Genomic DNA, 22,054 nt, shown 5'->3' on the forward strand with positions numbered 1-22,054 from the left:
GAACAGAGAGATTTGGGTGTTCAGGTCCATTGTTCCCTGAAGGTCAATAGGGTGGTCAAGAAGGCATATGGCATGCTTTCCTTCATTGGATGGGGTATTGAGTACAAGAGTTGGCGAGTCATGTTGCAGTTGTATAGGACTTTGGTTTGGCCACATTTGGAGTACTGTGTGCAGTTCTGGTCACCACATTACCAAAAAGATGTGGATGCTTTGGAGAGGTTGCAGAGGAGGTTCACCAGGATGTTGCCTGGTATGGAGGGTGCTAGCTATGAAGAGAGGTTGAATAGATTAGGATTGTTTTCATTAGAAAGACGGAGATTGAGGGGGGACCTGATTGAGGTCTACAAAATCATGAAGGGTATAGACAGGGTGAATAGCAAAAAGCTTTTCCCAGAGTGAGGGACTCAATTACGAGGGGTCATGAGTTCAAAGTGAGAGGAGGAAAGTTTAAGGGAGATATGCGTGGAAAGTTCTTTACATAGAGGATGGTGGGTGCCTGGAACGTGTTGCCAGCGGAGGTGGTAGACGCAGACATGGTAGTGTCTTTTAAGATATATTTGGACAGGTATGTGGATGGGCAGCAAGCAAATGGACACAGACCGTTAGAAAATAGATGACAGGTTAGACAGAGGATCTTGATTGGCGCAGGCTTGGAGGGCCGAAGAGCCTGTTCCTGTGCTGTAATTTTCTTTGTTCTTTGAACAAGGCTGTTGGGACCAACTGTGTCTTGTGTGCTGGTTGGGGGAAGGGTGTTTACAGGAACCGCAAAACTCTTGTTTATAGAGTGGGAAAATATCCAAATACTCTGCTCAGGAATGAAATCAAACAACAATGACAACAGAACGTGTTGAATGAATGACAGAGATGGTTGGAGGGATGATTTAAACTTTGGCCAGAGTTTAGTTTTTAGAAAACACTTTAAAAGGGAGAGAGGCTGAAGAAAGAAACATGGTTTTGAGGAAATTCCAGACTTTTAGGGTTTTGCAGGACTGCCAATGGGATAAAGAAAGTCAGAGAAGCATGGGGTCAAAGTTCAAATTGCCCCCTAACCTTCCAGATTTCAGGGAGAATTATCCTGATTTGTCTAACCTCACCACTTACCTTAACTCTTGAAGGAAGGGTCAAAAGAATGTTTTTACTCGGATTCTTGAAATTTTCCAGAACTACTATTTCATTTTGAGTAACTCATTCATTAAATGATGTGGTTTTCTATTTGTCTATGTTTTTGTTATTCTAATCTCACAATTTAACTCAAAACATTTTACTTACAGATGCTAATTAAATTATTATAATTAATTCTCTCATTCTCTAAATCCAAATTGAAAATTCTAACTGCTGAGCATAAAGCAAATTTACCAGGATTGAGTCTCACATTTTCAGCCCCTTTTTTATATAAAAAAAACTGTGAGCAAATAACACTCCTGCAGTCTTTTGGTGTTGCTCTGCCTATTTCACGTTTTTTTTCCTTTTGAATATTTCTGTTTAAAATGAATGTTGACAAACACACCAGGATACTGACTTGCAAAGCTCTAACTGTGCAACAAGCCCTAGGGAATCTAAATCTAAAGGGAATACACAAATTCACTTTGCAGCATCAAACTAAGAATCCAAGAAGAATTGGTTTAAGTCAAATATGTCATTTTTCAGAGACTTTATTTTCAAGCTAATGCATCTCGACTCTAATGAGATGTAGATTGGAGTTCATTAGCACAGAAGCATTCTCATTACGTTAAAGGCACACTCCACTTCGTAGAGGTGGTGATTCACTCTTGCTGCTGATGTGGGCAAGGGCACAGGCTTCTGGGAGGATGAGTGAACTGACCACAGCACTGGTCTAATGAGCTATTGAAGTGAAGGGAGGAAAGAGGAAATATATTTGGGGGATAGCATAGGAGAATAGATATTGTTCTTATCAAAAGTTGCCCTTTAACCTTCCAAATTCCATGGAATTGAGAGATCTAGTGAAGAGATGAATAATCAAGATGTGATAGGGAAAAGTAGAAAAAATATGCAGAAGAATTCGGCAGAAATTAGAACCAGAAGAAGTGATAAAGTTAAAATGTCAAAGCTTAGCGCTCTTTATGTGAATGCATGTAAGATTTGTAATAAGATGTTTGAGTTGACAGCAGAAATGGAAGTAAATGATTATAACTTGATAGCTATGACAGAGATGTGGTTGCAGGGTGACCAAGACTGAGCACTTGATATTCAGATCTATTCAACTTTCTGGAAAAATAGACAAAAAGGAAAGGGGGGAGCTTTGTTAATAAAAGTATCAGTGCCGTGATGATTAGTGAAGCTTCACTAGATTATGATGTAGAATCAGTTTGGGTGGAAATAAGAAATGGATTGGGAAGGAAATCACCACTGCAAGTTACCCATGGCTCTGAAAAGTTGCCTCACTGTAGTGTGAAGTATAAACCAGGAAATGATAGAGTTGTGTGTGTGAAGGGCACTATAGTTGTCATGGGTAATTTTAATCTTCTGATTAGTCAGACGGAAGACCAGTTTGTAGAGTGCATCAAGGATTGTGTTTTAGAGCAGTAAGGTGCAGAACTACCCAAGAATAAAATAAAAACAAAAATTGCTGGAAAAGGTCAACAAATCTAGCAGCAAGTCTGAACAGAATTGAGTTGACTGATTTATTGTCTCTGATATTTAATAAATACTGTGAAAAATGTAACATAGCACCACACTGTGGCACCAATTCAAAGTACAGAATATATGGAGGTATAGCTAAAACATCATTAAAAACAGAGTTCTTCCTCATTCAGGAATGAGGTAGGATTAATAAATAGTTTCATAGTTAAGGATCCTGTAGGGTATAACAATTACAACATAACAGAATTTCACATTCCCTCTGAGGGATAGCTACTAGAATCTGAAACCAGTGTCCAAAGCTTAAGTAAGGGCAATTATAGAGATATGAAGAAAGAGTTGTCAAAATGTGCTGGAAAAATACTCGATAAAATCGGTGTATGAGTAATGGCAGACATTAAATCAGATATTTCATAACGTTCAGCAAAAAGTTTTTATGGTCAAAAAAGGACGTAGTGAGTACCATACCTTCTGTAAAGGGCATTGCAAGTCTGTGCACAGATACAGAAACAGATAGCCAAATGAAGCCATCCACCTCTAACTGCACTTTGATTTAACAGAAAGTAACTGAGTACAATAACAAATGTTATGTTCAGGTCATGGGTACAAAATGTATTCACTTTGGGTGGGTAAGCAGTGAGCATGATGCAGAAATGCTTCAGTGTGATTTGGACAAACTTAGTGAGTGGGCAAATGCATGGCAGATGAAGTATGATGTGAATAACATAAGAATGTAGAAAATAGGAACAAGAGTAGGCGAAATGACCGAGTGAGCCTGCGTTACCATTCAAAACTATCATGGCCGATCTTTTTGTGGACTCTGCTCCACTTACCCACCCATTCACCATAAACATTAATACCTTTACTGCTCAAAAATCTATCTTTGCCTTAAAAACATTCAACAAGATAGCCTCAACTGTTTTACTGGGAAGGAAATTCCACAGGATCACAACCCTTGGGTGAAGAAGTTCCTCGTCAATTCAATCCTAAATCTGCTCTGCCTTATTTTGAGGCTATGCCCACTTGTCCTGGTGTCATCCGTCATTGGAAACTGTGAGGTTATCCACTTTGGTAGCATAGACAAGTACACATTATTATCTGAATGGCGATAAATTTGGGAAATGGGGAGGTACATCGAATGACAGAGCAGACTGGTTGGCCTGAAAGGACCATTACTGCTTCCACAACTTATGGCTTTACTCCCTAGGTTTCACACTGCAGAGAAGGTCTCAGGTGTGCTGAAAGTTTGGGCCAACGAATCTGTTGTTTTTGTGTTTGAATGCTTTTTTAAAAAGTTGAATTTTGAATTTAGCTCAGATAGTGTTGACAACAACATTGTTTTACATACATTAAACATGTTGCTTCTTCTGCAATTATAGGATATTACCTGCAGATTAATTTAGCAGACAACCATTATATGAAGTTAACATTTAATTACTTGCCTACTGTAAATGAGCAGAAAATACTTTATGTAATTGTTAACCATCGCATTTGATGAAGGAGTGCTGTTTGTTATGCTGACTGTATGTTAGACATATTTTAGCACTGGATTTCCAAGGAGACAATCAAAATATGTGACTCTGATTATGTCTTTGCGGAGAATCCAATCAGAGGTGTGCACATGACTTCCATATCGAGGGCCACTAACCCCACTTCGCCAGAATAATGTGAACAGTGATTCACTGTTAGACAATATTGTTAGGCCAGATTTTGGTGTCTAATTATTGGTGATGCGAACAAAATTCACTATTATTTGTGTGAAAATTGATCAATGACTTTCTTGCATGCAAAAATCATAGATCAGCCACCTCCTCCTTCAAGGTCTGTGTGATAATGGTCACTCAATGAATAATCCTGTATTTCTAGAATTCTTAGAGCAGCATCCAGTTATTTGACATATTTGTACAAAACTTACTGAAAAATGGTAAGGCTTGTCTGTTACAGTGTTTGGTGCAGAATGCATCATAAAGAGGCTGCAAACGATGTCAGAGAGAAAAGGAGGTTATAGAGACATACAGTCATCAAGCATGGAAATGGACCCTTCCGTCCACCAGTTCATGCTGACCATAATCCCAAACTAAACTAGTCCCACCTGCCTGCGCTTTGCCCATATCTTCCCGAACCTTTTTTATTCGTGTACTTGTCCAAATATCTTTAAATGTTACCCGCATCTAGCACTTCGACTAGAATAATAAGATAATAAAATGTGAGGCTGGATGAACACAGCAGGCCAAGCAGCATCTCAGGAGCACAAAAGCTGACGTTTCGGGCCTAGACCCTTCATCAGAGATGGGGATGGGGAGAGGGAACTGGAATAAATAGGGAGAGAGGGGGAGGCGGACCGAAGATGGAGAGTAAAGAAGATAGGTGGAGAGAGTGTAGGTGGGGAGGTAGGGAGGGGATAGGTCAGTCCAGGGAAGACGGACAGGTCAAGGAGGTGGGATGAGGTTAGTAGGTAGCTGGGGGTGCGGCTTGGGGTGGGAGGAAGGGATGGGTGAGAGGAAGAACCGGTTAGGGAGGCAGAGACAGGTTGGACTGGTTTTGGGATGCAGTGGGTGGAGGGGAAGAGCTGGGCTGGTTGTGTGGTGCAGTGGGGGAAGGGGACGAACTGGGCTGGTTTAGGGATGCAGTAGGGGAAGGGGAGATTTTGAAACTGGTGAAGTCCACATTGATACCATATGGCTGCAGGGTTCCCAGGCGGAATATGAGTTGCTGTTTCTGCAACCTTCGGGTGGCATCATTGTGGCAGTGCAGGAGGCCCATGATGGACATGTCATCTAGAGAATGGGAGGGGGAGTGGAAATGGTTTGCGACTGGGAGGTGCAGTTGTTTGTTGCGAACTGAGCGGAGGTGTTCTGCAAAGCTTTCCCCAAGCCTCCTCTTGGTTTCCCCAATGTAGAGGAAGCCGCACCGGGTAGAAGTTCGTTTCACACATAAACCATACTCTGTGTAAAAAAAAGTTGCCCCCCCAAATGCTTTTTAAATCTTTCTCCGCTCACCTTAAAAATATGCCCCCAGTCTTGAACTCACCCACCCCAGAGAAAAGACACCTGTCATTCACCTTATCTATACCCTCATGATTTTAAAACCTCTATGAGGTCACCCCTTAATCTCCTACACTCCAGTGGAAAAAGTCCCAGCCTATCCAGCCTCTCCTTATAATTCATATCTTGCATTCCCAGCAACATCATAATAAATCTTTTCTGAACCCTCTCCAGCTTGATAATAACCTTCCTATAACAGAGCGACCAGAACTGCACACTATACTGCAGAAGATGATTCACCAACACCCCATGCAACCTCAGCATGACTTCCCAACTCTTATACGCAAAGGTTTGAACAAAGGGACCCAGGTTCGATTCCAGCTTCGGGTGACTGTTTGTGTGGCGTTTGCACATTCTCCCCGTGTCGGCGTAGGTTTCCTCGGTGCTCCGGTTTCCTTCCGCCGTCCAGAGATGTGCAGGTTTTGTGGATTGGCCATTCTAAATTGCCCGTAGTATTCAGGGAGGTGTTGATTAGATGGTTTGTAGGGGAATGGGCCTGGGTGGGATGCTGTGAGGTTTGGTGTGGACTTATTGGGCTGAAGGGCCTCTTCTATGAAAAAAAATTCTATGAAGGCGAGCATGCTATATGCCTTTTTAACCACCCTATTTACATGTAATGTAAACTTCAAAGAACCATGTACCTGAATCCCTAGGTCTCTTTGTTCTACAGTGCTTTGTATTTTCCTCTAACACCTGCAGGAAGACCTCATCAACATTCACTTTTGGGCAGTGATATTCATGTCACCCAGGTGCCAGGCAGTGACCATCTTTGACAAGAGAGAATCTAAACATCTTTCTTTGACTTCCTTTGGTGTTACCATTACTCAGTCCCAAAACATCACCAATTCTGAGCTTACTGTCAAGTAAATTCTCACCTGGGCCAGCTATGCCAATACTTGGTGAATCTGGCAATCCTGCAGACAGTATCTCTCTTGCTGGTTTCCCAAAGCCTGTTTTGTCCACTTTCAATAATGTACCTATCAGGAGTGTGCTGAAATTCTCTCCACTTGCCAGGATGGATGTGACTCAAACAACACTCAAGAAATTTGCAACGTCTGACGCATTGCTGAATGCTTCAATTGTAACTAATCCATCACTAATACACTGCGACAAAAATGTGTACTATCTATCACCGGAAGTATTAGAAGTAGAATATTGTCAATGGCTGTGGCAAAATGGCAGACATGTTGAATAATTATTTTTGCTCTCAACATAGAGTAGAAAAGAAGGATAGCTTACAAGAAGTCCCGAGGAGATTAATAGTGAATAAGGAACAGGAACTGAATAAAAGTAAAACATCAGTAATATAGAAATGAATGGAAACAAAGAGTGAGAGATCTCTGGGAGATGATGGTTTCCATCTGAGGGTGTTTAGAGAAGCGCAAAAGTTTCCTATACAGGAACCATCTCTCTGCATTGGAAAATTGCACGTCTCTCCACTTTTTAGGAAGGGCAAAAGAGAAAAGCTAAGGGATTGCAGACCAGTTAGCCTAACATCTGTAGCTAGGAAATTGTTGTAGTCTATAAAAAAGGATGGGGTAACTGAATGCCTTGAAAATTTTCAGTTAATCAGGGGAGCCAACATGGATTCATGATTGGTAGGTCATGCCTGACAAACCTCTTTGAATTATTTGAAGAGGTTACTAAGGTAGTTGACAGGGGAATGTTGATAGCTGTTTATATGGACTTCCAGAAGGCATTTGATGAAGGTCAACATAAGACATCTTAACTAAGATAGAAGCCGATGGAATGGAGGGCAAATGATTGATCCATTTTGGAAATTGATTGAGTGGCAGGCAGCTGAAAATAGGATAATGGGAGATACTCAAATTGACAGGATGAGACTAGTGGTGTCTCACAAGGATATGTGCTAGGCCCTCAATCATTCACATTATTTATTAATCACTATTAATGACATGACATAAAACATCATAAACCCACATTTTCCGATGACACAAAGTTAGGCAGCATTGTAGACAGTGTTGATGGTAGCATAAAATTACAAAACGAGATTAATATATTAGATGAATGGGCAAAACTAGTAGATGAAATTCAACATAAGCAAGTGTGAGGTTATCCATTTTGTTGCATAGAACTTTAAAATGTCATTGACAGGTACAGAAATAATCAATAAAGCTAATAGAATGCTAGCCTTTATATCTTGAGGACTGAAGTGCAAGGATACAGAAGTTATAATACAATTATACAAAACCTTGGTTGGACTCCACTTGGAGTACCATGAGTAGATCTGGACACCAGATGTAAATTTATCCACTTTGGCAGGAAGAAAAGAAAAACGACATGTTACTTAAATGGAGAGAAATTGCAGAACTCAATTATACAGAGGGATCTGAAATACTGGGAAGTGAATCATAAAAAGTTAGTTTGCAGATACAACAAGCGATTAAGAAGGCAAACAGAATGTTAGCACTTATTGCAAGGAAAACAGAATATAAAAGTAGGGCTGCTATGGTACAATTGTAGAAGGCCTTGATGAGATCACATGAGGAGTACCATGGGCAAGTTTACTTTCTTTACGTGAGAAAAGAATAAATTACATTATTAACAGTTCATGAGATAGTAGGAACTGCAGATGCTGGAAATTTTAAATAACAAGGCGTTGAGCTGGATGAACACAGCAGGCCAAGCAGCACCAGAGGAGCAGGAAGGCTGACGTTTCAGGCATAGACCCTTCAGAAGAAAGGTCTAAGCCCGAAACGTCAGCCTCCCTGCTCCTCTGATGCTGCTTAGCCTGTTGTGTTCATCCAGCTCTACATCTTGTTATCACTGAATTTACATGGTCAGCAAAATAAATAAACTGCTTGTATCCAGAATTGCCAATTGATTTTGTTTCAGATTACTGACAATTTGGACATTAAAAATTATCATTAAATGCCAATGTTTGACTAAAATGTACAATAAATTTTATGCCAAATTGTGATTGCAATAAAGATATTGTTGTTGATAACATCAAATGATCTATTAATGATCCATACTGAACAGGCATTGGAATAAGTTTTGTTAGACGCTTGTATCTGAAATGTTTACTTAGATTGATCACATTGCAGTACTTTTTAAAATAATATAATGGATAATTTAACATTGTCTTCATTACTGTGGAACTGGATCAAAATGCCCTTACTGCTTACCTATAATTTAACAACTGAAGCAGGAATGTTTATATACAACAACAGCAAAATCAAACTCAACATTTATAAAACACATTTAAGGTAATGGATTTCACAGAATATCTTAAAAGAAGAAGCAAAGTGGAAAGGTGTAATGAGATGTTCCAGAGCTTAGGGCCTAGGCAACTGTAAATTTACAATGGGGAAGTGATTAAAATTGGGGCTGCTCATGGGACCAGATTTAATTAGCAGAGATATTTGTGTGAAGAGGGTTGTGGGGCTGGTGGAGATTACACAGACAGGGAGTGATTAGTTTAAAAGAAGGCATTGTTTGCTCAATGTAGGTGAATAAACACAGAGATAGGTGAAAGAAACTCTGTGTGTTAGGACATGAATAACAGAGTCTTAGATGACCTCATATTTACTTCAAGAATGTGGGAGTTCAGCCTACAATATGTTGGGTAGTTAATCCTAGAGGTGCAGAAAATTAGAAAAAGGAATTTAACAGCAGGTGAGATGAAGCTTGGTGAATTCAGGCACTATTAAGGGAGCAGATATAAACAGTCTTAGCAATAATGTGAGTGTGCAGTCAGCAAAATTATGAACAGTATGGTTTAGTCTCAAAGCGTTGCCTGGAGAAAGGATGGTTTCAGTAGCTTGGGATTCAGTGCCTGAAACAAATGTTTTTATTTTCAGAAATTTAATTGGAACAAATTTCTGTTCATTCAGGAATGCTCGTTTGAGAAGCAATCTGATAATTCAGCAGAAATGGAAGGGTGGATTGATGTGGTAAGTTAGAACTGATGGCTAGCAACATGCATATGTAAACTAAAACTATTTTTCAGATGTTGCTGATGGTCAGAATGTGGATGGGAAACAGGAGAGTGACAAGGATAAATCCTTATAGAATGCCTGAGCTAGTAAAAGGTAGCAGTAAGAGAGATCATTGGAAGTGATATTGTCATGTATGATTAGGTTAAAAAGGTTATTCCTGTTGGTCTAATCTTCCTCTCAGCTGGGGTTTTCATAATCATGACAAGATAGAAACAAGCAATTGGTAAACATAAAACAAAACTTTCTACAAAACTTGATAAACTTGTTTCTATTTAAATTCCATCTTAAGTATTAGTGAATAATAGATTTAAATATCTGGGTAATTAATCTATATTGGTTAAATCTTAGAGGAAAACATAATAATGCACAACTTCCCCTCCATCATGTTAGCAAATATTGTTTATGTTTCTCTTATTTTCAGGTTTTATTGCTCTGTGCTTTAAATCTATCACTTTCACTCTCTTCTAATAAAAGCAACTCTTGACACCATTATTATTATTGCAAAGTACTGCCCATCTCCATAATCCTATTCCTCACCAAAGTCCGTCAGTTCAATGGCGCCATGGTGTCACTCTGTCATTAGTAATAACTGGTGGTGGTTTAATCCACGGGTCACCATACTTCAGACAAGCATGAGAGATTAAATTTCAAGGTACCCATAGCCAGTGCAAGAACTGAGCCCACACAGTTAGCATCATTTTGCATGACAAACCAGCTGTCCAGCCAACTGAGTTAACTGACACATAATTAGATCCATAAGAATGGAATCGTGCGATTGTAATCCAACCCAGTTGGACAACAGTGAAGAGGCATTGGTGGAGGATGATGTGGTCAAAAATGTCAAAGTTTCAGACAGGCTAGGAAGGTAGTTGGATAGTTTACTTTTACCCCAATTACATCGGATATTGTCTTGAGTTTGATGACAATTGTTGCTATCAAGGATTGAAATCTGATTAGAGAAATTCAAATTTGGAGTTCTGGAAAAAAGGAACTGATTTGGAAGATACCAATAAATTGAAAGACTTTGGAGCGGAGTGGAACTATGGAGATGGTACTAATTTGCAATGATAATGATGGTGGTCAAGAGTTATGTTTTTAATACAAAGGTAAAAATGGCAGATTTAAAAGCGAAAGCAACAAAGCTGAAAAAAAGAGGAACATTAACAATATTTGCTAAAATGATGGAGGGGAAGTTGTGCATTACTATACTTTACTGCAAGTCTTAACCAGTATAAAGTAATTACTTAGATATTTAAATACATTATTCGCTAATGTTTAAACTGGAATTAAAATAGGGACAAGTTTACTTTTTGTAGGAAGTTTTGTTTTTATGTTTGCCAATTGCTTGTTTCCATCTAGTGGTGATTATAAATATCCCAGCTGAGAGAAAAATTAGATAACAGAGATGATCCCAAAAATATGCCTGGTTAAATTGGTAAAAAATTGAGAATTAATTAAACTAGAGTAAAGCAAATGGCTTTTTCTTGTCCTGTGATACTTTGAATGTTCAGACTTTTCATTTTTGAATGCCTAATTACTGCATAAGTGTTAAGGATTATTAGATGTCTTGACACATACACTCTCATAATTTAAATGACATTTTGATGAAAGATACTTAGATGAAAGATTCTTATTTATCCTGAATTTAGAAGATAAGAACTTCCAAAGAGTGCAACTAAATTTTTTGCAAAATTTTTGGATAATTTATTGAACACCAGACCAGCAGAAACAAAATTTGGCTGAAAATGTTGTTCACTTTCAACCATTTATTGTAAATATTAATCTATGATGCTGTTAAAATACTCAGGCAGCCAGTCTAGACATGATAGGCTGAATGGCTGCCTTCTACACCATAATAATTCTGTGGTTCTGATACACCAGATGCTATTGTTTACCTATTTACTCATTCCCATGACTCTTTATTCCTGTGTTACCACTCTATGCCATTTAACCATTCCTGCAGTTGAGCACCACAAATCTTCTAATGGTTTCATGTGAACAGGCACGCAGGCACCCGGCATCATTTTGTTACTCCAAACATTTCCTTTTTTGGACATTTTCCTGACAGCTTTGCCAGCCTCAATTGGTTTGTGCACTTTTACACACAAGCATGCATTCTCACAATTCTAAAAATAATTATCTTTCCTCAAAGGTGCCACCTTTAGTGCTTAACCAAGGAGCTACTTTCCCTCCTGGGGTTGGTTTAGCTCAGTTGCTTGTATGGTTGGTTTGTGAAGCAGTGAGATACCAATTGTGTAGGTTCAAATCTCATCACCAGTTGTGGTTACCTTAAAGACTCCCTTTCTCAACCTTTCCCCTTGCATGAGGGATGGTGGCCCTAAGTTTAAATCACCTCTAGACTTCTCTGTCTGAGAAGAGAGCAGCCTCGTGGTCTGGTAAGACTATGGCAACACAACATCGTTCCCTCTTCAAAAAGGGAGATGTATAAAACATTTCTCCAGCTCTCACTCCTCACAATGGAAGGGGACAGAATTCACTACTTTTAAGATGAATTCAATGAAAAGAACAATTGTGCAAATGTGTTAAATGGACTGCAACAGTCATGAGAGATTTTAATCCACGCATAAATTGGAAAAATGAGAAAGTAGATAGCCTGAAAGAGGAATTCATGTGTTTTGAAGTTAACTTTCTAGAGTAATATGTTCTGGAAATAGCCAAAGAAGAGATACTATCATGGTAGTGTGTAATGTAATGTGGTTAATTAACGACTTTGTAGTAAAAACACCCCTAAGTATTATATGATTGAGTTTCACTTTCAATTATAGGTGGACTATTTAAAAAATTCAGGGAAATTGAAAGACTCAGCATGGTTTTGTGAAAGGCAAATCATGTTTAACCAATTTCCTGTAGTTCTTTGTAGGTATAAAATGCATGATAGTTAAATGGGAACTTGTAGATGTTCTGTACTTGGACTTCCAGAAGGCACTCAACAGAATGCTATATACAAGGTTATTGTGCAAAGTAGGAACACGTAGTTAGTGATAACATATAAACAGGGATTAAAAATTGACTGGCTGGCAGAAAAGAGACAATAGCATAATGTAGTCAGCATTCTGCAAGGACTGTTCATGGCCCACCTATCTATCTATCTAATACTTTTGCATTCCTCCATGGCACCCTACCATGGAATTACAGAAGGTGGAACACTTACCCATTCACCTCCTTGTTCACTTTGACAGGAAGAATGAAAAACCAGATTAATGCTCAAATGGATGATGACTAGAGAACGCCAAAGTGCATGAGTCACAAAATGTTAATATCAAGTACAGCAAGTGATTCAGAAGGCTAATGGAATACTTTTCTGTATTAGAAGAGGAATTCAACATAAATGTAAGGTTGTTATGCTTCAGTTAACCAGGGCATCGGTGAGAACACATCTCAGGTATTGTGTACATTTGGTCTCATTATTTTGGGAAGGATGTAAATCTGTTGGAGACAGTTCAGAGATTTACAAGATTGATACTTGGAATGAACAAGCTTTCTTATGAAGGAAGACTGGGCTGGCCGGACTTGTTTTCACTGGAGGTTAGAAGGGGAGGGGATGACTTTATTGATGTGTTTAATATCCTAAATGGTTTGTCATGGTGGATATGGAAACAACGTTTTCTCTTCTGGGTGAGTCCTGAACTATGGGAGGACTCTTTCAGAATTAGAAGTACAGCGATAAGGATTTTATATTTTTTCTCTTAGAGGATTGCATGCATTTGGAAATCCCTGCGTCAATAAATGCTAGAGGCTGGGGTTGGGGGAAGATGTGGTCGTTGAATATTTTTAAGATGGAGCTTGATATATTCTTGTGAGGAAATGGAATCAAAGTTTGTGGGAATGCAAAATTCAAAATACAAACACACCAGCTGTGATGGCAGAGCAGGATCGAGGGACCGAATGACCAGCTCCTATGTTCAGAGTAATTCATTGGAATAGATGAAGGTTAAGCAGAGACCTAATTCAAAGTGATGAGAGGTTTTGATAAACAAGAAAGAAGTGTTTTCTCTGATAATTGGGCTGGTTGAATAGGCTTAAAAATTGGTGTCATGCTCAATTAAGAACCAAACTGGGTAACAATGGTTTTAGGTTTCACAGCATTTAGCTGGAGATAATGTCTGTTTATTTATTATTGGATGCTAAGCAAAGCAGTCTGACCAATCAAAGTCAGTGGAGGAGTTGCGGGAGGGGAAGGTGACACAGAGCTGACTATGGAATTTGCAGCTTGAACTATGATCCACATAATTCCCTGACGGTTTTTTTCTGCGGGAGACAGAGCATTATGAAATATTGAGTTTACGAAGATTATTTGATAAAAGTCAATAGGCTTCCTTGTGTACCAGAATCGTTATCAAACTTAATTACAAAGAATTACATAGCTGTATCTTGTGATGCTTTAGAACTGGCGTATAGATTAAATGAAAGCTGGTAAATCTAACAATACAAGCAGCACAACAATGTATGTCAGCTGAAAGGGGTATTCCCTCTCCAATCTTACTGGAAAGGAGTCCAATCTTTACAGGTGCTCCTCAAGAATATTTTTTCCACATTTCCTGCATTTTTTTCAACTGAGACTTAATGACAGAAAATAATTGCACTTTAACAAAGTGACCTGATTGAAAGAGCCATGCTGCTTAATATGGTTTAAATGTTGCCTTTGTAAATGGTGGGAAGTTATTTGTGCCATTTATCCATTATCCATTACCTTTCTTTGTGAGGTAAGCAGAACAATAAAAATGGTGGATGTTATAAAGCCTTATTCAAACACTTATGAAGCATGGGCTCTACTAAGTGAAGGATTTTTATAAACCACAGCACTAGATGGAGCTATTGTTAGAAAATTGTTCTCAGACTTGTATTCTGAGAATACTGTAAAGCTGAAAGGTCCACTGGGTTGAAAAGGCAGACCACTTTGTTCATTGTGTTTACGTTCCTGCTAGCTTTGTTTCTCTATCCCAATGGATAAATCTATTTCTCAGCTGAAAGAGATACAGGAAATGGGGAAAATATATTCTTGAGGTGCACCTATAAAGACTGGACTCCTTTCCAGTAAGATTGGAGAGGGAATGCCCCTTTCAGCTGACATACATTGATTTCTAGTTACGCCATGTCTAGACCTCAGTGACTTGCATCATTATTCTCAACTCCCTTATTGACTTTGCTCCTCCGTATAGTCATAATTTCCTCTAGCCCAACATCTTCTCCAATTCCAACCTTTTGCGTATTTCCAATTTCAATGACTTTACATGAACATCCTTGCCTTCAACTGCAAAAGCCCTAATCTCTGGAAATGTTCATTCTAAATCTCTTCCACTCTTTCCTGCTCAAAAGATCTCACAAAACCCTCTTTTTATGATTAAGCTTCTGCCGATCTGCTCTAATATGTTACCATATGACTATAGCCAATTCCATTTTTTAATTTTCCCATGAGGCTACTTGGGATGTTTTACTACATTTAAGACAAGAACATAACTGGTTGTTATTGTTTTTGCTGAGTGAATTTGTTCTTTCAGCATTTTAAGAAGATCAGGAGTAGGTCATTTAACTCTTTGAGTGTATGTTACTCTTAATTATAATATTGCTATGTGAACTAGCTCCACATTTCCAACTTTGATGCATGCCCCTCAACATCTTTAGTTAACAAAATAATTGTATGGACCAGCCCAAAATGCTTCAAAATATGCTGAGAAGATAGTCTAGACTCTAACTTTTTCTTAGTTTAGAGGTAAAAAGTCAAGTGCTGTACTCCAGATGCAATTCGATTGGTCAAACTACTCGACGATAAGCAAAACACAACTTATTCAAATGCTGTAGTTAAGCTACAACAAAAGAAAAAGGAACTTAGAATAACTTAACTCTATTGGATAACAACAGAATAATTCATTATTTTAGTGCTAAACAGTAACTGTTCCAATATAGTAACAGACATCTTTGTATCTTCTTTGGCCATAGATAAGGTCCCAGATGACAGGAGAATAGCCAATGCTGTCCATTATTTCAGAAGGGTGACAGGGTTAATCCTGGAAATTACAGGCCTCATGTCAGTGGTAGGGAAATTATTGGAAAAAATTCTCAGCGACAAGATCTATTTGCATTTAGAAGCAAATGAACTTATTAGTGCTAGACAGCATGGTTTGGTACGGGGGAGGTCCTGCCTCACTAACTTGATTGAGTTTGTTGAGAGGTGGCAAAGATGATTGATGAGGGAAGAGCAGTTGCTGTTGTTTACATGGACTTCAGTAAAGCCTTTGACAAGGTCCCTACTGCAGACTGGTGCAAAAAGTGAAGTCACATGGTATTGGGTTGAGCTGGCAAGATGGAAACAGAAATGGCTTAGTCATAGGAGATAGATGGTAGTAGTGGAAGTATGCTTTTCAGAATGGAGGATTTTAACTAGTGGTGTTCCACAAGTATCAGTGCTGGAACCTCTGCTGTTCATGGTCTACATAAATTATTTGGAGAAGAATGTACCTGGTCTAATTAGTAAGTTTGCAGACGATACAATGGTTGGTGGTGTTGTGGATAGTGAGGAGTTTGTCAGAGGATACAGCAGGATATAGATCAGCTGGAGGCATGGGCAGAAAAATGATTGATGAAGTTTAATCCAGACAAATGTGAGCTGATGCATTTTGGAGGGTCAAGTACATTTGAAAATTATACAGTGAATGAGGTTAAGATAACAAAGTGTGAAGCCGGATGAATACAGCAGGCCAAGCAGCATCTCAGGAGCACAAAAGCTGACGTTTCGGGCCTAGACCCTTCATCAGATGAAGGGTCTAGGCCCGAAACATCAGCTTTTGTGCTCCTGAGATGCTGCTTGGCCTGCTGTGTTCATCCAGCCTCACACTTTGTTATCTTGGCTTCCCCAGCATCTGCAGTTCCCATTATCACAGTGAATGAGATTGTTGGCTTACTCGCCGAACTGTTTGGTTATTGTACAGATGTCTTGTCACCATACAAGGTAACATCATCAATATGGCCTCTGATGAAGTGATGTTGTCTACTCCACTTGGAATTTATATGATCTGATCTGTTAACTTGGGTTGTGTCATTTCTGATTATTTTTTGCATGGGTTTGTATATGGCGTCTGAGACTGGAACATATAAATTCCAAGTCGGGTGGACATTGCTTCCTCAGAGGCTGCACTGATGATGGTCCCTAGTATGGTTGCAAAACGCCCGTACGATAACCAGCCAGCTCAGCGAGAAAGCCAACAACCTCATCCACAATCCGAGCTACAAATCTTCACAAGAACCTTAAATGATAGAGTGAGTGGCAGAACCTTTAGGGGTGTTGATATGCAGAGGGATGTGGGCGTGCAGGTCCACAGATCAGTGAAGGTGGCAACGCAGGTAGATAAGGTAGTAAAAAAGGTTCATGGCATGCTTGCTTTCATTGGAAGGGGCTTTGAATATAAGAATAGAAAAGTTATGCTGCAGCTTTATAGAACTTTGGTTAGGTCACAGTTAGAATATTGTGTACAGTTCTGGTCATCACACTACCAGAAGAGTGTCAATGCTTTGTGGACCATACAGAAAAGGTTTACCACGATGTTACCTGGTATGGGGGATTCTAGCTATGAAGAGAGATTGGATAGATTGGGTTTGTTTTCTGGAATTCAGAAGGTTTCGGGTGACTTGATAGATGTTTATAAGATTGTGCATGGCATGGATAGAGTGGAAAGTATGATGGTTTTTCCCAGTGGAGTCAATTACCAGGAAACAAAGATTCAAGGTGTGGGGAGGGGAAGAGTTTAAAAGAGATCTGTGAGGCAAGTCTTTCACACAAAGTGTAGTGAATTCCTAGAACACACTGCCAGAGGATGTGGTGGAAGCAGATGCAATCGCAGAAATCAAGAAGCACTTGGACAAATACAGGAACACGAATGGAAAAGAGGGATAGGTGAGTGATACTGTAAGTGAAGGCAGTTTTAGTATGGAAGGATAAAATGTGTTGGTGCAGGCTCAGAGGGCCAAGCGGCCTGTACCTGTGCTGTATTGTTCTTTGTTCTTTGTACCCCACAGCCTCTAAGATCATCGTCACCAACCCTGAAGTGAGTCCCAGTCAATACAGGGGAAGTTAAAATCACTCACCACAACAACCCTGCAGTTTTTACATCTTTCCAAATCCTGTCTACAGATTCACTCCTCTATCTCCCGCTGGCTGTTGTGAGGCTTGTAGTATAACCCCAGCATTGTGATTTCACCTTTCTTATTCCTGACCTCTACCCATACTGCCTTGCTGCACAAGTCCTCTGATGTATCCTCCCCCAGTACAACTGTGAAAAACTCGTTTACCAGTATTGCAACTGCCCAACCTCTTTTACATCCCCTTCTGTCACACCGGAAGCATCTAAATTACAGGACATTCAGCTGCCAGTCCTGCCTGTCTTTCAGCCTAGTCTCCGTAATAGCAATAATGTCACACTTTCAAGTACTAACCAAAGCTCCAAGTTCATCTACCATGCCTATTATGCTTCTCGCATTGAAACACGTGCATTTCAGACCATCTACCCTGTTCTTTTCAATAGCGTTTCCCTGCCTATTCTTGTTTGGCAGATCCCCAAATGAGATCAGTGACTGTCATGAATCCAGTGCCTTATATTTGATGATGGGTCATGTTCCAGGAAGTGATAGGAGCTCAGCCTCCTCAATGTGAAGGTCAGTAGAGCAGACAACATCAGCATCATAGTTGGCAGGCTTGATTACAAATTCAGGGTTAGACAGGAGAGCAAAGAGTTCAGTAGTTCAGAGGGAGATAGGTTTGAATGAGTAGGGGTGGGAGGCAGAGAAATTATGGCAACCAATCTCAGTTCTCAATGAACAGGTCAAGTGCAAGGCTGGAGGGAGAAGTCCAAGTGGAGGGAGAGTGTTGGAGGTGGGTGAAGGGATCTGTGAGCCAGGGAGAGGCCTTTCGTCCAAAGAAATGGGCACTGAGGCGAAGGTGGCAAAAGAAAAGTTCAATGTCAAATCATGCCCAAAACTCATTTTTCTGAGCACAGAACTTCAAGCATCAGAGAGTGGAAGGTCAGAAGGGATAGTAGACAGCCGAGAAAAGGTAGCATTAGGAGAAGGGATGGAGAAGTAGGGAAGGGGAGGGATGTTCTAGAGAGGTGTGTGTATCTTTGAGCTGTTGCGACTTGCATTCCTTAATGCTTATAGGAAGAGAAAAAGCTTCTCGTTAGAACATTGAACAAGCTGGAGGATGTATTTGAACTTGGGGTCAGGGCAGCTCTGAGCCAGCATGAGGCAGTGCTGGTGGGGAGAGAGATCAAGAGTATGCATATGGCGGTGTGGATCTCAGGATGTGGTGAGGCCAGCTGTTTGAGGAACATTGTACATCATGGAGATACCTGTGATCCTGGGTAGATTCGAAACACAAAAGATGAAACTTCAACTGGAATCCATGTGGAGTGAGTCTGAGCTGGAAGTACTCACTGAGGAATGAGATGTGGCTTTGGAAGTGAGTTTCAGTAAATTCACATGTGGGGTGTGTGACGGATTGTGCTCAGGGTCATTGGGTCTTCTTCATTGGCGGGTCCATGCGCGAGACTGGCCCTTCGGGTATGGCGTATGCAGGAGGGCTTTTCTGGCATCTCTGGATGTCTTGGGACACACAGGATGTGCACAAGGTGCTGTTCAGTTGTAACTTTGTTGTAACAGATGCAACTTGGTTGTCACAAAATTTAATGAACCTGTGGAGCCCTTCCCACAAACTAACAGCCTTCACCTTCAGGAATGAATTAGAAATACCTCACAGTCAGTGAATGATTGAAGCTCCCACCACATGGAGTCCATTTGTACTTCTTCTCAGCCTCACCCTGACATCACCCACTGCTGAACCTTCAGCAAGGTTGGTTCTGATGGAAGGCTTCACACCACTGACCAGTTTCAGATCTGATGTTATGTCAATGTTCCCCGATCTGACCAATTTCCCGATGATGGTTTCACTGCCCAACCTCCTCTGTGTTAAACAATTGAAGGGAATAAATGTCTTCCCATAATTGTGCAATTGTTCCTTGGATGATGGTAAGGTTTTATTGTGTCTGCATTCTCTGATGAAGTGCTGCTCAATACTTTTGTAAAACAGAAAAAGAAAACTTAATTTCCTCTGCTGAATTGTCTTGTATCCTGCTTCAGTTTACCCGATCAACATATCCTTCTGATGCTATCCCCCTCATGTACTTATCCACTTTCCTCTCAATGTCATCTCTGCTCTTTACCTCACCACTCCATGTTGTGAAGGTGAATTTAGGAAACTTTGGAATTTGCTGAATCCATTCAATTTAAAAATATGAGAACTTTCAGCTTATCCTAAATATTGTCCTTCAACGAAGGAAACCTGCAACAACTGCGTGGCCTGATAAACATGTGAGTCCAATCCCACAAATAATGGGTGATACTAAACTGCCCTCTGAAAGTGGCTGAGTGAACAATGATAAGTAATCACTAAAAACCCCAATAACAAGAGAAAATCAGAGGAAGGTGTGAATAATTCTGGCACTCTGTCAGCATAAGATGAAGCTGATCTCAGCCCAGTGAAATCTGTATTTCCTTTCAAAATCTGAGGACAAGTCTTTAAGTAAAGGAGGACTGCCCACACACTGGAAATGTAGCAGTGCTACTCATTGAATCCTGCCAATTTGGAAACATCCCAGACTCCTCCATCACCATACCTGGGAATATTCCATCCCGCTGGCAAATGGGGAAGTCCTCAATATTGAGTCCATGGAGTCTCATGGCTTCAGGTTAAACAAGTTCAAGGAAAACTATCACTTCCATCCCAACTGATGAAGGTGTATTTTGGCACGATGAAGCAAAAAAGAAGCATATTATCTCAATGGCGAAAGATTGCAAAGCTCTGAGTTAGTGAAATCCATGTTTTCTCATTGCAAATGGTTCCTCTGCAGGCATATTGAGTAATTCAGAAAGGTGATAGACCATTTTCATTCATTGTGATGGGAACTGAACACAAAAGTGGGGAGATTATGCTTCAGTAATATAGCACACTGGTAAGATCCCATCCGTTGTCCTGTGTACAGAATTGATCACATTCTTTAAGGATGGATGTAAAAGCATTGGAAGTGGTTCAGACCAAGTATTATCAGACATACTGGAATGATGGGTTTTCTCAGGAGAAAAGATTGAACAAGCTGGGCTTGTATCTTGTAGAGTTCAAAAGAAGTGGTGAAGTTTGGTGTGGACACTTTGGGCCAAATAACCTGTTTCCACACTGTAGGGATTCTATGAAACTATGAAACACTAGGAGTGACAATTAAAGTAATGATGACGAGCAAAAAGAAAGAAATGGCTCAGACCATGGGCTGAGCACCCCTTGACTGACTGCCCACTCTCACGTCACTAAAGAGATGTCCCCTCTGGTTTTCATACTTTGTAATTCTATTCAAGCACAAGCAGTATATTGGCCCCATGAGCTGCAGGCACATGCTTAGCTCTGATGTTGACACAGTACCGTGCCACACAGTGACCCTCTCAGCATGTACTTGTCACTATTTTTTGGAGCATCAAGCTTCTTGTCTGTTCCTCTGTGCTAAAACACTGTCCACAGGCCACAAGATGACAGACTCTCTCTCTGCTAAAGCTGGAAGATGCATAGCTCCCCAGGTCTGTTCATGCTGCCTGTACACCAAGAAATTATGCTTCAGTGTGCCTGGCAAGATAGTGGAGGGAAGAGGTGCTCTCTAAGCCTGGCTGAGGACATGTTCTGTAGTTAATGAGTTGCCCAGTTGCTTGGATGAAGGGTCCAGGCCAGTGACAATGGAAGCACCTATTGCAATTGAAGCAGTTCCAAACAAATTGACACAAAAGAAAATAGCCAGCAAAGCCATGAACTTGTCCAATTCAATTCGGAGGATTGATCTTGATAGATACCCCACTTAGCTTTTGCTGTTGATGTTTCGAGCTTTCATGTTTCTTAGTCTGGGATACGATAATCAAGAAAAGTGAGTTAATATGGGAGTTGTGTACTGATTGAGATACAAATGCACACAGATAGGCTTCTCATGACCTGCCTGATCTCACTTAAGGACGGGAAATTTAATTGTAAGTGTTTATCATGGTGGCAAGAATCTGGTTTTTGGTTGCTCTCCTAATTAAATCATCACACCAGCCAATATTCTCAACACCTCATGGAGAGAAACTCACACCTATTTTGATCTTCATCTGTTCCCTTAATAACTTGAAGATTTTCATCAAATTGTCTAAACCTTAATCTTTGAGGTGTCAGATAATACAATCTTGGTTCTATTATCTCTCCTTACAACTTAACTATTGGAGTCCATGTTTCTTCTCATGAATCTATATTATATTCCCACCAAAGTGAGCTGTTATACCTCCAAAGTTCACATAAGTTCACATGCTAAGATGTGGTGCTCTGAACTGCCCACATTAATCCCAAGAGTGGTGCGTGGCATTGATTAACTG

The 22,054-nt window shown here is 40.1% G+C and overlaps 1 protein-coding gene across 1 annotated transcript in view; it reads left to right on the plus strand.

Moving 5' to 3' along the window:
- Positions 1–10,088, plus strand: part of LOC125453186 (annexin A5-like) — a 62,106-nt gene extending 52,018 nt beyond the window's left edge. Inside the window, exons 13-14 of the mRNA XM_059649488.1 lie at positions 9,500–9,559; positions 10,026–10,088. Coding sequence (XP_059505471.1) covers positions 9,500–9,559; positions 10,026–10,088 — 123 coding nt within the window. The remainder of the gene's footprint in view (positions 1–9,499; positions 9,560–10,025) is intronic.
- The last annotated feature ends 11,966 nt before the right edge of the window (positions 10,089–22,054 follow it).

This window comes from Stegostoma tigrinum, chromosome 1, assembly GCF_030684315.1.
Source record: "Stegostoma tigrinum isolate sSteTig4 chromosome 1, sSteTig4.hap1, whole genome shotgun sequence".
NCBI classification, from domain to species: domain Eukaryota; kingdom Metazoa; phylum Chordata; class Chondrichthyes; order Orectolobiformes; family Stegostomatidae; genus Stegostoma; species Stegostoma tigrinum.